General features: G+C 41.9%; 1 protein-coding gene across 2 annotated transcripts; it reads left to right on the forward strand.

Moving 5' to 3' along the window:
- The first annotated feature begins 2,212 nt into the window (after window positions 1-2,212).
- RAN (RAN, member RAS oncogene family) lies at window positions 2,213-8,171 on the forward strand. 2 transcript variants are annotated; one of them, XM_072144405.1, is made up of 7 exons: window positions 2,213-2,324; window positions 3,799-3,843; window positions 3,923-4,007; window positions 5,897-6,022; window positions 6,507-6,694; window positions 7,447-7,617; window positions 7,761-8,171. In XM_072144405.1, the coding sequence occupies exons 2-7, from the start codon at window positions 3,808-3,810 to the stop codon at window positions 7,803-7,805; spliced, it is 651 nt and encodes a 216-aa protein (XP_072000506.1). In that variant the 5' UTR covers window positions 2,213-2,324; window positions 3,799-3,807; the 3' UTR covers window positions 7,806-8,171. The 2 variants fall into 2 exon arrangements, with proteins under 2 accessions (XP_072000506.1, XP_072000507.1); XM_072144406.1 differs by lacking the exon at window positions 2,213-2,324 and adding an exon at window positions 2,343-2,471.
- The last annotated feature ends 7,746 nt before the right edge of the window (window positions 8,172-15,917 follow it).

Raw genomic sequence — 15,917 nt, forward strand, 5'->3', positions numbered from 1 at the left:
CACAAATTAGTGGCACACTGGCCCTTTAAATTTTACAGCGACGACGCATGCGTGCCCTAGGAGGCCGCAGCAAGTCCAACCCCCTTTGAGCCTGCTCTGGTGAAAACCGGGTGCCACTTAGATTCCACTACCAGATGTCGGCTTACATCATCGTCCACGGTGATCCAGTGGGTCTACTACCCCTGGTGCCTTACAACATATAGATAGTATTCCGTCTCCCCTTGTGACGTATCAGATTGTCGAGGGAACGGATGAAATCAACCTCACATGGCTGGAAATCTCCTCCGTGTCATGTGACTTAACTAGTTCTACACAAAAAATACTATTCTTTCTACAGTGTAAGACATAAAAACTTAAATAAGCAATAAAGCTGACAAATAGTGACAGCAAAAGGCCGAGAAGCAAGAACTCGCCGGAGCAGCAGGGGCATCAGCTGAATCATGAAATACTCTACTGACCTTTCTTTCAAAGAGTGTAAACCTCTAAAGACGGACACCCAAATCATGTGACTAATCTAGCTATGTCTCAACCATAAATATGTGTTCATGGGCCTCAAGCTCGCCCATATTGTTTGCAAGATGTCTGGTGTTTATGGACATCCACTTTGGGCACTTATGTCCTATCAATTTGTTTTTCAAAGATCTTCATATCCATTTCTTTACTCCACCTTCCACTGTAAATTAGCTTCTGCTATGCTAATTTAAATTGTCCTCCACCCATTCAAATATTTTCCTCCAGCACAGCATGCTCCATTCTATTCAGGTACAAGATACCCCCACTGTTTTACCCATATTGGTTCAGCGTGCATTCCAGAGAATACAACCTTGGAGGTCCTAGCTATTGAAGGTTATTGTTTCGAATCCGCCGCCTACCATTTATTGTCAATGGTGCTCACATGGACCACTACAGCTGGGTCATCTCCAGCCCCTCTCACAACTTTATCCACCTATTCTACCACATGCTGTGCAACTGAGCCAAAAAAGAACAAAAAAAATGTTTTGTTTAGCTTATACCCCAAACTACAATACTATATTGTCGAAGTCAACATGCATCACAGCCCTGCCGCAGGCAGCCCAGTATGAGGACTTTCTCTCTGTCTGATAAGTTGTACCATTTAGTGGAGCTATTTATTTTTCTATGCAATGTACAGGGAAGCTTTTCTATTTGTTCCCATGTAGATCATCCAGTAACGGTAGAGGAAGATTAACTAGTTCCATCATGGCACCTGTGGGTAAGCCACCAGTGGATCAGTGATGGCCCCTACAAAAACAACACATGACTGACTGACCCCAGAAGAAGAAACCTTCTGCTTTTGTTGTGGTACAAGTGACCTCATGCCTGGTATTGTTCAGATGAGGCACTCCTGGAAGTAAATATAGCACCTCTGTGTTAGGATACCTGCACATGACGTGTGCAGTTATATGTGATGCAAATAAGAGCTCTCTGAACCTTTATTTGCCTCATGTGTGGCATCCACTGGTGATCTCCACGCAAAAGCCAATGACCATTGAAAATAGGACCTGCTCTACACTTTGCATCCTGGGCTGTAATCCACAGCCGCATACATGACCTATAGAAGTGAATGAGGACGTGTGCTGGCTGTAGGAAAGATGGATACCCACGTCCTCATTTCTTTGTCATGTGCAGGTAGCCTAAGGTGTAATAGTTTTGGGATTGCACCTCTCTCCTGCTTACCCAGCAGCATCTTGCCCGCATCCTGCACCAGTTTTGTTGCAAATATTTGAGTTTTTTAATTTTCTCAAAACAGACTCCAACATCTGAATTTGGGTGAACTGCTTTACGAACTATCACATCTGTGTAATTCAGCCTTTTATGCTCTCATTTTTCTTTACTTCCATTTGTTTGGCCATGGCCTCTTTAACAGGTGGTTTTTCCAATGTGCGTCTGCATCTACAATGTATGAGCTATGATTTTGCACGATATTTGGCGTTTTTGCATTCCTTTGATAATAATTTATAACCTCGTTACATGAGTCAGATATTGTAAATCTTTATGAGACAAGTGTAACATCACCTATAAGCACTACTAATTTTTGGTTTCCCTCCCCTGTACGGTACACGTGCGAGCCATACAGCAGCAGACAATGCGGCGCACACCTCCTCCCCCCGTCTGTTCTTTCTGGAATTTGCCTCTTGTGATTCGAACAAAACCTTCCCGCCCTTTCAGATCCGGCGCGCCGCAATGTTGGCTGCAGTGACGTCAGTCCCCTCCCACGTGATCGCCCCTCCCTCCCAGTGCGCGCCCTGCTATTTGAATCCCGCTTCCGCCATTTTCTTTCGCTGCCTCACAGACGCTTCTGGAAGGTGAGAGCTCCTCAGCGGGAGACACCGCCCGGCCGCAATCCGTCGCACATCCTCGCCATCCTTAGGGCTAGCGCTCGCACATTAAGCGTAGTAGTGGGTCTCCGCACACGAGGCTGGTCGGCGTAGCTCGGGGAGAGATTCGTTTTGGTGAGTTTGATGGGACCGGGTGGCCGTGTCGGCTCCTGACAGGGGGCGGGGAGGAGCGCGGTTGGCGCGCTTTTCCCCACCGTTTCTGTTGGTGGTCTCGGGGCTGTGTGTGAGGCCTCGGCGGTTGATGCGGTGAGGTCTCCCGGTAGCAGCTGTGCGTCCCCCGGAGGCCTCGGCTCTCTCCCTCCCCGGGATCCTCGGTTTCCTTCCGTCCCTTGTGCCGTGACTCCGCATTATCTGGGCACCGCCCGCCAGTTGCTTAGGGCGCTGTGCGCACATGAGGAGTTTGGCTCTCCGTTACTGCTGCGCGCTGCAGGGATATGGCGGGATGGGGCGCCCGGCGCACTAGGCCTGGGATGGGGAAGTGAGCAGGAAGCGCGTAGCCGCCATTGGTGCTCGTCCATCGCCACATGTGGCATTGAATGGCGGGAGTGTCCTCCCTCTCCTGGCGTGTGGCGGGGTGTAGTCCATGATGGCTGCCTGTAGTGACCGCCTCTGGTACCGGTCTTGTCATTGCTCTGAGAACTTTCGGTTTTCTTTGTGTTGTCTCCATTGTATGCCCCGTGTGCTGTACGGCGATCTCCCGGGCCTGTGGTCACGTGGTGATGGCTCCTGGCCGATCGGGTCCTGCTCCTTCGTGCCTGTAGCTGGTTATCTAGTGATCTCTGGAGGAGGGTAGAGCTGTGTAGCATCATGATGGTGTGGCAGGAAGTGCAGTGGTCCTCTATTACATGGGGATTTGGGAGGGTGGTGGTCCCGGTATCAGTCCTGTAATGTATGGGGGTGTAGAGGGGGCAGAAGTCCCACTATCAGTCCTGTAATACATAAGGGGGGGGGGGGGGTGTAGAGGGGCAGAGGTATCAGTCCTGTAATACTTTCTGTCCTCACTACACTCCATTGAATCAGTTCTGGAATCTACTGCATTGAGATGTCATCAGGAAGTAGTGGTCCAAGGCATTAACAACTTTTGACTGAGTTGCTTATATTTTGCTGTTAGTGCAGTTACTGCTTTACAAAGGTTCCATATTCACATTGAAGTGACTAACAGCTGTGACAAGTTTTCAGTCGCTTCATACTGTTCCCTGATGAGTAGCTATAGCGCACATTCCCCTAGAGAACACAGGACCTGTGTATAAAGCACCTATTTTGCAGTCTGTTTGGCAGTGGGTGGGAGCTAGGGGTGGTGCAACTAACTCCCTCTATTTTCTGAATGAGGCCTAAAGCTGTCTGCTGAGTAGGGATGAGTGACCTGTTATTCACTTCTCAATGCAGCTTCTCATGTTGCTGACACTATCAAAATCTGAATGTCTTACTTTGTTCTATCCAGATATAAACCATGGCAGCCCAAGGAGATCCTCAAGTTCAGTTTAAGGTAAACCTAATGTCCAATTGTGGATAGTTGTGTTACTTTCCCTACTTTACAGTAATATGATGATTTTTTTATTTTACAGCTTGTCTTGGTTGGTGACGGTGGTACTGGCAAAACAACCTTTGTAAAGCGTCACTTGACTGGTGAATTTGAGAAGAAGTATGTAGGTAAGACAAGTCTGCTCTTAGACCTCAGAAGTGGATAATATGGCAGCTTATGTTCTGGAGTGTATAGCTCACTTATGAGTTTACTGCTAGGTCTTTTTTTTTTTTTTTTCATTGGTGCTCACAGGAAGTAGTGTGAAACCTTACTATGCATGTATGGGGAGCGGGAACAGGAATACAGATTGGTTTACTCTTTAATGTCCAGCCCGCTTTTGACTTTGTCCCGTACAAAATAATGTAATGTTTCTATTGATGTAGTATTGCGGTTTATTCAATGGTTTATTCTGCCCCAGTTGAACATGTACTGTATATTTTCTTGTACTTTGAGAAGCCTTGTTGCAATTTCTAAATTTGGGCCCTAGTGATACGGATATATAAACATTACCTAATTCCTATATTAAAGAGAATGAAGACTACATGGAGGTTCACAGAATTGTGATAGAATAGTCTTTAAAGGAAACCTACCAATTGAAGTGGCAGGTATAAGAGGGAACTACCGAGCACCAGCTCAGGGTGAGCTGGTGCCGGAGCTTATTTTTGTTAGGGTTTTAAACCGCAGTATCACGGTTTAAAACACTTTTTAAACTGTATGGCAGAAGCTGCTTCGGCCATACAGTTTAAAAAGTGTTTTAAACTGCGATACTGTGGTTTAAAACTAACAAAAATAAGCTCCGGCACCAGCTCACCCTGAGCTGGTGGTCGCTAGTTCCCTCTTATACCTGCCACTTCATGTGGTAGGTTTCTTTTAAGGTTGTTGATGACTGAAATCTTTAGACCCATTTTAAGGCTGGTGGGTAATTATAAATTTGTATACTGTATTTTTATGCCATCAAACGGTAGCACAATTTTCCTACACACTCTTGGGCTAAATGCTGTTGTAAACTACCTAAAATCTATTGTACTTTAAAGAGGTTTTCCCACAAAAAAGTTGGGCCCTATCCATGGGATGGGACTTAACTTTCTTGTCAGTGGGGGTCTCACTGCTGACACCCCCACAGATAACAAAAATGAGGGGTCTGTCAGATTTAGAGTAGAACAGTGATGCGCACCCGTCTGCTCAATAAGTCTATATGAGCAGTTTGATAAGGGTACGTGGGATCCCTAGTCTTCGTGATCTGCCGGTCTAAACACTTGGTCAGCAAGTTGGACCCTATACCATGGATAGGGCTCAAGCTTGAGGGAAAACCCCTTTAAGGTTAAATGCCTTATTGACATGTTTATCTTATCACATAGATACATAACATATTGAAGGATGTTGGCTGCATAAACCTTTTAAGTGTTGCCATCAAATGCAGTGGTGGCATTTAATCCGGCCTCTCAACAGTGGGAGTCAGCAGTTTCTGACAGCCAAGGCAATAACAGGGTTACATGACTTTTCTAGCAGGATCTGTAACAGACTCTTACAGATTCAGTGAAGTTGCACTTTGCTTCCTGTTGAATATATAATATACTACAGTTTTGCAGTAAAGTTAGATTTTTTTTTTTTCCCAGTGCATGGCAAAAAAAACTTTCCTTGTTGGAACTACAATTTGTTACGCAGGAAAACCAATTGTAGGGCATACTCCCTTTTTGTTTTGGCCTTGTAACCTTTTCATGGAGACGTTAATTCTAAAATGTATCGATACATTCAGCTTAATCTTTCTCAGCCTTTTGGAAGAAAAAATAGTGGCTTTTTCTTTCACTGTTCAGTATTTTCTTGCTTCCCCATATACTGCATGGAAACAATATATGGTACTATTTGAGGGTTAAAAATGAGTAATTTGTAAACTCTACAAATGGGACAATAGCAAAGCAGTAATGTCCAAGCAAAGATGGATTACTACTTTTAGTTGTATGGTAACTCTTTCCTAACAAGTGTAATGTTTTACCAAATACTTCTGTTTCCTTTCTAGCCACACTTGGTGTTGAAGTTCACCCACTGGTGTTCCATACCAACAGAGGTCCAATTAAATTTAATGTATGGGATACTGCTGGCCAGGAGAAGTTTGGCGGTCTTCGTGATGGTTACTACATTCAGGGTAAGGGTTTTACAGTCAATCGTGGCCTGTGCATATATCTTTATCAAGTTGCACTACATGAAAGCTTAATGCATAACTGAAGCTGAGCACCAATGTGAAATGGCCCTACGGCTGTACAGGCATTTTTTTACTTGATGGAAACCTTTAATCAGGAAGGTAATTCTTACATGACAATTACCAATAGCCTTACATATATTCAAGAATGCCTGTGACTCTGAATAATTCCAGTGCTCTTTAATTGTTTAACATTTTGTATGGCTTCCAAGGGGAGGGGCAGTTCAAACAAAATTGCTTGTAGCGGTGGGAGTTTTTTTTTTTTTTTTTTTTTCTTAAAGTAAATTTGTATTATGTAGGGAAAATGTGCTGAAGGCTTTGAGGTCTTAAATTAGATCTGCTGAAATTGTGCAGAATTGCCACTGAAAATACATTTAAATCGATGTGACAAATCTACTTGAGTCATTAATAACTTGCTTTCTTTTATCAGCTCAATGTGCCATTATCATGTTTGATGTTACATCAAGAGTCACATACAAGAATGTACCCAACTGGCATAGAGATCTTGTACGAGTATGTGAAAATATTCCCATAGTCTTGTGTGGTAACAAAGTGGACATTAAGGACAGAAAAGTCAAGGCAAAGTCCATTGTTTTCCATAGGAAGAAGAATCTTCAGGTTAGTGGTTTTTTTTTTTTTTTTTTTACAATTTGTATATGAAATCCTTCATTTCAATGGTGTTATGAGTGGGCTCATGAAAGAATTCTAAATTTCAATCCCCTAGTGATGTTTATAAAATATCATTTTTAACCACTTAACAATTTTACTCAGGTTTGTTGCTCTTATAGCTCAATCTCTAAGTGATGGTCAATGGACAGTTCCCAAGTGTGGACAGGGATTCCCAAACACTGCATGATCCCTATAGTGCTATGAGATGCTGTGAGCAGACAATGTGGCTTGATTATCATGGATTTTATTTCAAATAGGCACAATGCACCAAAAGTCCCAGCACATACTCCAGCTGGGTAACTTTGTTTATAATTAAAAAAATGCTTAAATCAAGAATCTGTCTTTGAAAGCTCACAACAACCTTGACTTTTACACACCAAAACCCAGCAAAACCAGTGATGAATCTCCCTGCGTGTTAGCTCCTCCTGTAATGCAACAGTGGGGGCTAGAGGGAGAGCATCTCAAATCAGTGCAGATAAAAGAACCAATCTCTAAACCTAAAGTCAGATGATACAGTTGGTTCCGAGGGCAACCAAAATTGTGTACACCTGTTCTGATAGGACAACAAAACTTCACTAATTCAATGTTGATAAATACAGCATCTCAGATAATTCCATCCCATCTGAGTATTTAAGAATCTTGTCTTTGTGTGATTACCCCTTAAGGTAAATGAATTAACTTTTTTTTTCCTTCTCTCCTAGTACTATGATATTTCTGCAAAGAGCAACTACAACTTTGAAAAGCCATTCCTTTGGCTTGCCAGAAAACTGATAGGTGATCCCAACCTTGAATTTGTAGCTATGCCTGCTCTCGCACCACCAGAAGTGGTCATGGATCCTGCACTTGCAGCACAATATGAGATTGATTTACAGGTAAACTGAAGGTTTAACTTTAAGTTGAGGGGTTGGAGTGATGACTTGCACCAATTTACAACAATTAAGTTCAGTAATGAGTAGCATGTTGTACAGTTTTTGGTCTGAACTTGGATTGAGACTTTTTTTTTTCTCCCTTCCAGGTTGCCCAGACCACAGCACTGCCAGATGAAGATGATGATCTGTGAGGTGAATGAAGTGGGAGCCCAGAGTCAGAAGTCTAGTTTTATAGGCAACTGTCCTGTGATGTCAGTGGTGCAGCGTGTTTGCCACTTTATTATCTAGCTGAGCAGAACATATGCTTAATCTTTTTGGGATGCTGAAGGAGATGAATGGGCTTCAGAGTGAATGTGGCAGTTAAACAGAAACTAAATAAAACCTTCATATTTTGGACCTGCATATTTAGCTGTTTGGGACTGCAAATATTCCCTAAAATTTCCAATATTAAGTTAAGACTGCTACAGTCACATCACAATATCAGTGGTGAACCTTGTTTGTTACTGTCATTCCCATACCTTTTTCGTTTAGATCATAATAAAGTTGTATTTCAAATACCCTAGTTCCTTGACATCAATGACAATTGTGACACTGATGGCTTTCATTAAGATTCTGTTGCCTTATGTGATGAATAACATTTCTGTCTAACACTTGGATTTTCTATGGTTAAAATGTCACAAATTTTGAGTTTCCAGACTCATTGCATTGACTGCACCTTGCCTTTAACGTGTGTCCTTTTATAATCACTGCGTCAGATGAATAAACTGCATTTTGCAGCAGTGCATAAGAGCAGACTTTCTTTAAACCATGTGATGCAACATGGTTCTGCGGCATCAATTTTATTTTTAAATTGGAAAACTTCCATGCAAAGGTTATGCATTACTGAAATGTTGCTCAATGTCTGTCACACAGCAAAACCAGACAATTTAAAATAACCATATGGTGCATTTTTAAACTTGTTCCAAAGGCATGGTTCTGTAGGTTTACTATGCATTTGGTGTGAACCTTTTTTTCTGGAACTGTAAATGGCTTTACCAATTTCACAGCTGCTTACACTTCCAGAATTGAAGGAAAAAATGTAAACTGATCGCACTCTTAAAGCTTCCCCCTCCAGGCAACATTTTTAAACCTGTGGCTTGTCGCACAGTAGGTTTCTATTCATTTTGCTAAACATTCAAATCGCCACAGATGCACACATTCACCAGCAGTTAATGTTGTGAACCTTTGCTGTGCCACAAGGGTCGTCAGTCAGTGAGGTTCAGACTTGGAGCCCTAGCTGTTAAGAACTGGAGATCCTTGGGGATCTCGAATTATAAATGTGCATGGCTCTTAGGACTGCACTCAGATGCTTGTGTGACTTGAATAGAATGACCTATTTAAATGAGGTGTGCAGGGACTTGGTCACATTAAAGGCTCTGCCCTGTTTTTGGCAGGTTCCATTGCATGTTTCATAATGTCAAAACCACTGCAGCTTTTATATTCTGCTATTAACCAATATATAACAAGGTCAATTTGAAGGTGTGAAGATGTTTAACCCATTCCCACTCAGCATCCAATATATGGCTCAAGCTCTGAGCCATGACTAATAGCTGACACACCAGTGTAACCCATGGTTCGTGGGCTCTGATTGCGGGCATTTAACCCATTAAATGCTAGTCAGAGCAACTGCGGCATTTTACCTTGCCTTTTGGGGCTTTTTTTCCTCACAATCATTTCTGCCTCATTTTCAGGGGGTACTGATCATTGCTATGGCAGCTTAAGGGTCCGATCAGGACCCTAGAGCTGTCTGTAGGCACTGCCTGAAAGATGGTTCCTGTGACGTCATCTTAAAGGCAGTGTTGGCCTGTGCATAGGTATTGCATGATGTTATTATGAACAAGCAGATTGCTTGTTCATGTCCCATGGTGAAAATTAAGTTGTTTCAATAGAAAATAATCAATTGGCCAAAAGCACCATCTAAAGAGACTTAAAGGAAACCTACCATTTAGAATGGCAGGGGTAAGCTGTAAGTACCAAGCACCAGCTCAGGGTGAGCTGGTGCTGGTACTTTCGTTAGTGTTAAAACCGCAAAATACCACGGTTTATAACACTTTAACTTTCGCGCAGGAGAGGCTTCGGCGCTGCGCGCGACATCTCCGCTATTTCCTATGTAGGCGCGTGCACGATTGTGCGCACGCAGCGCCGAAGCCTGCTCTGGTCTAGAGTTTAAAGTGTTTAAACCGCGGTTTATAACACTAACGAAAGTACCGGCACCAGCTCACCCTGAGCTGGTGCTCGGTACTTACAGCTTACACCTACCATTCTAAGTGGTAGGTTTCCTTTAACGCTAAAAGTCTAAATCATAACAAACCCCCACATAGTATCACTGCGTCTGTAACAACCCGTAGCATAACAGTAAATTATTGAATGTGCCAGATGAATGCCATTGATAAAAAAAAAAAAAACTTATAAACCCTCAAAATTATTTTTACCTATTCTATCCCATGAAAAGTGATCAAAAAAACATATGTAATCCAGAATGATACTGGTGCAAAGTACAACATTCCCCCAAAAAACAAGCCATCAACCAGCTCTCTAGTTAAAAGTTAATGTTTATGCCATTGGAAGACTGCGATGTAAAAGTGATATTTTCCCACAATAGTGTTTTAATTGACAAAGTTGGTAAAATGGAGAAATATTCATGTATGGTTTCCCTGTAATAGTAATGACCCATAGAATAAAGATGACAACATGATTATGGGGTACACAGTGAACGCCAAAAAAGTGAGAAATTAAAGTACAGAATTGATGCTTTTCTACTCCTGCCCTCAAAGTTCCTAAATTTTCAACAATAGGGGATACCAACCCCCAAATGGTAACATAGAAAAAGCATCTCGTCCCGCAACAGATGGCGTCACATGGCCCCAATAATGAAAAAGCGAACATTTTATAGCCTACAAAAGGGGCCAATGAGGAAACTAAAATCCTGGCAGCTGCAGGGCGCTTCTTTCCCTTCTGTGCCTCGCTGTGAGGCCATAAAAAAAAATGACCGTCCACATGTGTACTCGGGAGAACAAGTTTTATGGTGGGATTTCTCTTATCTTTTGGAAATCTGTAAATTTTAGGGCTAAATGAACGTACAACAAATTCTAAATTTCACCTCCATTTTGATTCAATTGCTATGTAGCTCTCAATGGGTTAACAATCTTCCTAAAAGCTGTGTCTGATGGTTTGAGGGGGGCAGATTTGAAAATGGGTTGGTTATATAGGGGATTTTGATGTTAAATATGTACAATTTCATTCAATACTATATTTATCCCCAAAATAGTCAATTCTGAAAATACGGAAAAGCGATATTCGATTTGTAAGCCCGTGACATCAAAATAAATTATCCAGACATTTCAAAAATGATGAAAATGTAAAGTAGACATATGGGAAATGTTATTCAGCAACTTATTTAGGTGGTAAATCTATCTGCCTGAAAACGCAATGATTTCCAAAAATGGCAATTTTTTTTTTTTGTAATTAACCGCAAAACTTAACCCCTTATCACCGACACTAGTTTTCAGCTCAATGACCAGACTCGATTTTTCAAATCTGACATCTCACGATAATTGGTTATAACTTTGGAACGCTTTAACATATCCCGGTGATTTTGAGAATGTTTTCTCATGACACATTGTACTTCATGTTAGTTACAAAATGTAAGTGGTAAGTTTTGCGATTCGTTCTGAAAAAAAGTGAAAATTTGGCAAGTTTGTAAAAATTCTTCATTTTCCAAGTTTGAAATGTTCTGCTTTCCAGACAGGAAGTAAAACCCCAAAAGCTTGATAATTAACATTTATGAAATGTCTGCTTTATGTTGGGATGATAATTTATGCTTCCGGTCATTTTTCTAGGATGTTATGAGGTGCAGAACTTTAGGTGCGATTTTTCTCATTTTCTTGAAAATTGCCAAAAGTCACATTTTTAGGGACAACTCAGCTTCCAAGTGACTTTGAAGGGCCTAAATAATAGTAAAACCCCATAAATTACCCCACTATAGAAACTTCACCCCTCAACATATGTAAAACAACTTCTATTAAGTCTATTAACCCTTTTCACATGTGTTTCACATAGGTTAAAATAATATGGACCTGCGATTTAGAAACATTCAATTTTTTTGGAAAATACATTCATTTAGGCCAAAACTGACAGTTTCAGAATAAATTAAATGATGAAACGCACTGCAACATTTGATGCCCAATTCCTCCTGAGTGTAGCGATACCCCATATGTGGTGGTGTCCTGCTGTATGGGCGCATGGCCGGGCATAGGATGAATGGAGGCGCCCTTCACAGCAGATTTGTATTGTCACATTGTACGACCTATAAACTTTAATTTTTTTTGGTAATGCAAACATATGAGGGCTTATTATGTACAGGATGAGATACAATGTACCGTATATAATCGTGTATAAGCCGAGTTTTTCAGCACAAAAAATGTGCTGAAAAACGTCCCCTCGGCTTATACACGAGTCTATTATTTTAAAAAATTACCCAGTTAAAAAAAATAAACTTAAATACTCACCCTCCGATGTCAGCGCGGCTTACCGATGTCAGTGCGTCCTGTCTTCTTTCTTCTCCGCGGCTCCTCTTCTTTCTTCCGGCACGGACGCGGCCATGTTTTCTTCATGGCCGCGTCATAGTATGCGCCTGCTAGAAGCAAACATGGCCGCGTCCATGCCGGAAGAAAGAAGACAGGACGCGGGGACATCGGTAAGCCGCGCCGACATCGGAGGGTGAGTATTTAAGTTTATTTTTTTAAGGTCCGTGGGGGCAGGCTGCTGTATACTACTAGGGGCTTGCTGTATACTACATGGGGACTGGCTGTATAGTACTAGGGGCTTGCTGTATACTACTAGGGGCTTGTTGTATACTACTAGGGGTTGCTGTATACTACTAGGGGCTGCTGTATACTATTAGGGGCTGCTGTATACTACTAGGGGCTTGCTGTATACTACATGGGGACTGGCTGTATAGTACTAGGGGCTTGTTGTATACTACTAGGGGTTGCTGTATACTATTAGGGGCTGCTGTATACTACTAGGGGCTTGCTGTATACTACATGGGGACTGGCTGTATAGTACTAGGGGCTTGCTGTATACTACTAGGGGCTTGCTGTATACTACTAGGGGTTGCTGTATACTACTAGGGGCTGCTGTATACTACTAGGGGCTTGCTGTATACTATTAGGGGCTGCTGTATACTACTAGGGGCTTGCTGTATACTACATGGGGACTGGCTGTATAGTACTAGGGGCTTGCTGTATACTACTAGGGGCTTGTTGTATACTACTAGGGGTTGCTGTATACTACTAGGGGCTGCTGTATACTATTAGGGGCTGCTGTATACTACTAGGGGCTTGCTGTATACTACATGGGGACTGGCTGTATAGTACTAGGGGCTTGTTGTATACTACTAGGGGTTGCTGTATACTATTAGGGGCTGCTGTATACTACTAGGGGCTTGCTGTATACTACATGGGGACTGGCTGTATAGTACTAGGGGCTTGCTGTATACTACTAGGGGCTTGCTGTATACTACTAGGGGTTGCTGTATACTACTAGGGGCTGCTGTATACTACTAGGGGCTTGCTGTATACTATTAGGGGCTGCTGTATACTACTAGGGGCTTGCTGTATACTACATGGGGACTGGCTGTATAGTACTAGGGGCTTGCTGTATACTACTAGGGGCTTGTTGTATACTACTAGGGGTTGCTGTATACTACTAGGGGCTGCTGTATACTATTAGGGGCTGCTGTATACTACTAGGGGCTTGCTGTATACTACATGGGGACTGGCTGTATAGTACTAGGGGCTTGTTGTATACTACTAGGGGTTGCTGTATACTATTAGGGGCTGCTGTATACTACTAGGGGCTTGCTGTATACTACATGGGGACTGGCTGTATAGTACTAGGGGCTTGCTGTATACTACTAGGGGCTTGCTGTATACTACTAGGGGTTGCTGTATACTACTAGGGGCTGCTGTATACTACTAGGGGCTTGCTGTATACTATTAGGGGCTGCTGTATACTACTAGGGGCTTGCTGTATACTACATGGGGACTGGCTGTATAGTACTAGGGGCTTGCTGTATACTACTAGGGGCTGCTGTATACTACTGGTGGCTGCTGTATACTACTGGTGGCTGATGTATACTACTAGGGACTGCTAAATACTGCATGGGGGCTGATGTATACTACTAGGGGCTGGCAGGCTGTATACTACTGGGGGCTGGCAGGCTGTATACTACTGGGGGCTGGCAGGCTGTATACTACATGGGGGCTGGCTGGCTGTATACTACACGGGGCTGGCAGGCTGTATACTACTGGGGGCTGGCAGGCTGTATACTATTGGGGGGGGGTTGACCAATGCATTTCCCACCCTCGGCTTATACTCGAGTCAGTAGTTTTTCCCAGTTTTTCTTGGTAAAATTATGGCTTATACTCGGGTCGGCTTACTCTCGAGTATATACGGTATATATAATTCATTTTGGGAGTCTAAAGCTTATTCATGAGATTTTATTAACTATTTCAAGACAAAATCATCAATTTTTATTTTGGATTTTTAGCATTTTTTTTCACCCCGCTCACCGCAATGTAAAACGAATATTTTATCTTTATTCTCTGGTTTACTACGATTGCGGTGATACCTCATTTATATAGTTTTTCTTATCTTTGCTCAATTTTCCTGAGCAAAATCAATATTGGAGAAAATCGCATTGTTTTTACTACTGACAACTTTTTAGGGCCATAACTTCTGTATTTTTCTGTTGTCAGACCTGGTTCAGGGCTTATTTTTTGCGAAAAGAGTTGTTCTTTTCCGTCGTATCATATTAGGGAATGTAACTTTTTTTGATCACTTTCTAGAACATTTTTAGTTTTTAGTGTTGGTGTTTGATGAAAAATTGTATATTACGGGAAGTTTTTCAAGGTTTTTTTTTTTTTTTACGTCGTTCACCGAGCAGGTTCAATATTGATTTAGATTTATTGTACAGATTAATACGGACGCGGTGATACCAAGTATGTACATGTTTTTGTGTTTTATATACTTTATTTGTATTTTATGTGTAACTGGGGAGATTATGGGACTTTTCATATAAATATGAAAATAAATGTTTAAACTTGTATTACCTTTTTAGCTAGCTCTATGTGTACTGAAAAAAAACACTGCAAAAAATTTTAAGGTAGCAGGCAAAAAAAAGTTATGGTCCTTAAACCGGCGCTTACGAATATTCCCTAAAATCCCAGTCACTGGAGCATTTTTAGGCTGCGTCACTTAGGGTGGTTGTACACGTCGCGCTTTGAACCCGTTTTTTTTAACTATGTTTTTCCCCAATTATCTTAATTAAGATAAATGGAAAACGGACAAAAACAGTCAAAAAGCAGATGCCTTTTAAAAAAAATAGCATGCGTTTTTTAACGGACTGCTTAAAAACGGGTTAAAAACGCCACGTGTGCCACCAGCCTAAGGGGTTAATATAGGGCTAAGAATCGGTGCTTTCCTGCTGAAGTTCACAGCAATCTCCTTAGTTTTATTAACATTTAAACACAAACCATTCTTATTGCTCCACTGTACAAAATCATCTATAACTTCAGAATACTCAGCCCCATCATCACCAGCAACGTTTCCCACCACTACTGTGTCGTCAGAGAAACGCCACAAGTGACAATTTATAGAGTTGTTCCTAAAATCAGAACAATACACAGAAAATAAAAAGGGTGACAGAACTGTACCCTGCGGTACACCTACATTACAGACCCCAGTAGCAGATACCCATGAGAGACTATACCTATGAGAGACTTTCCATAATTTAGGAATACATGATTGCTTAAGACTATGATGAAATAGTGAAGTCAATATAGAACATAGGGTTACACAGACCCTTAAAACGTGCGGATAGATCCCGTCTGGGCCGCACAACTTCCTACAATTTAGTCTCTTTAGCTTGCTTTCCAACTCCTCACAATTCAACTTAAGGATCTCACATGCCTCTCCAACCTCCAAACAAACCCCTGACCACCGATTCCATGGCTCACTAAAAACCACTGGATGCATCGCTAAAAATTACAGTGACTGTTCAGAATATCTTTCCTTATGTGGCTAAAAGGGAAAGAAAGATAAAGGGATAGATAGGCTGTTCTGTTCTAGCATAGTATACTATATCCAGTCAGATTGAAGAACTGGTTAAAACTCACTGCTCAGAATTCTATAAACTAACAGAAGTCTGAAATCAGTCTTGTGGACTGTAAATTTCTGGTTATCCTTGTTATATATTTACC

This window comes from Engystomops pustulosus, chromosome 1, assembly GCF_040894005.1.
Source record: "Engystomops pustulosus chromosome 1, aEngPut4.maternal, whole genome shotgun sequence".
NCBI classification, from domain to species: domain Eukaryota; kingdom Metazoa; phylum Chordata; class Amphibia; order Anura; family Leptodactylidae; genus Engystomops; species Engystomops pustulosus.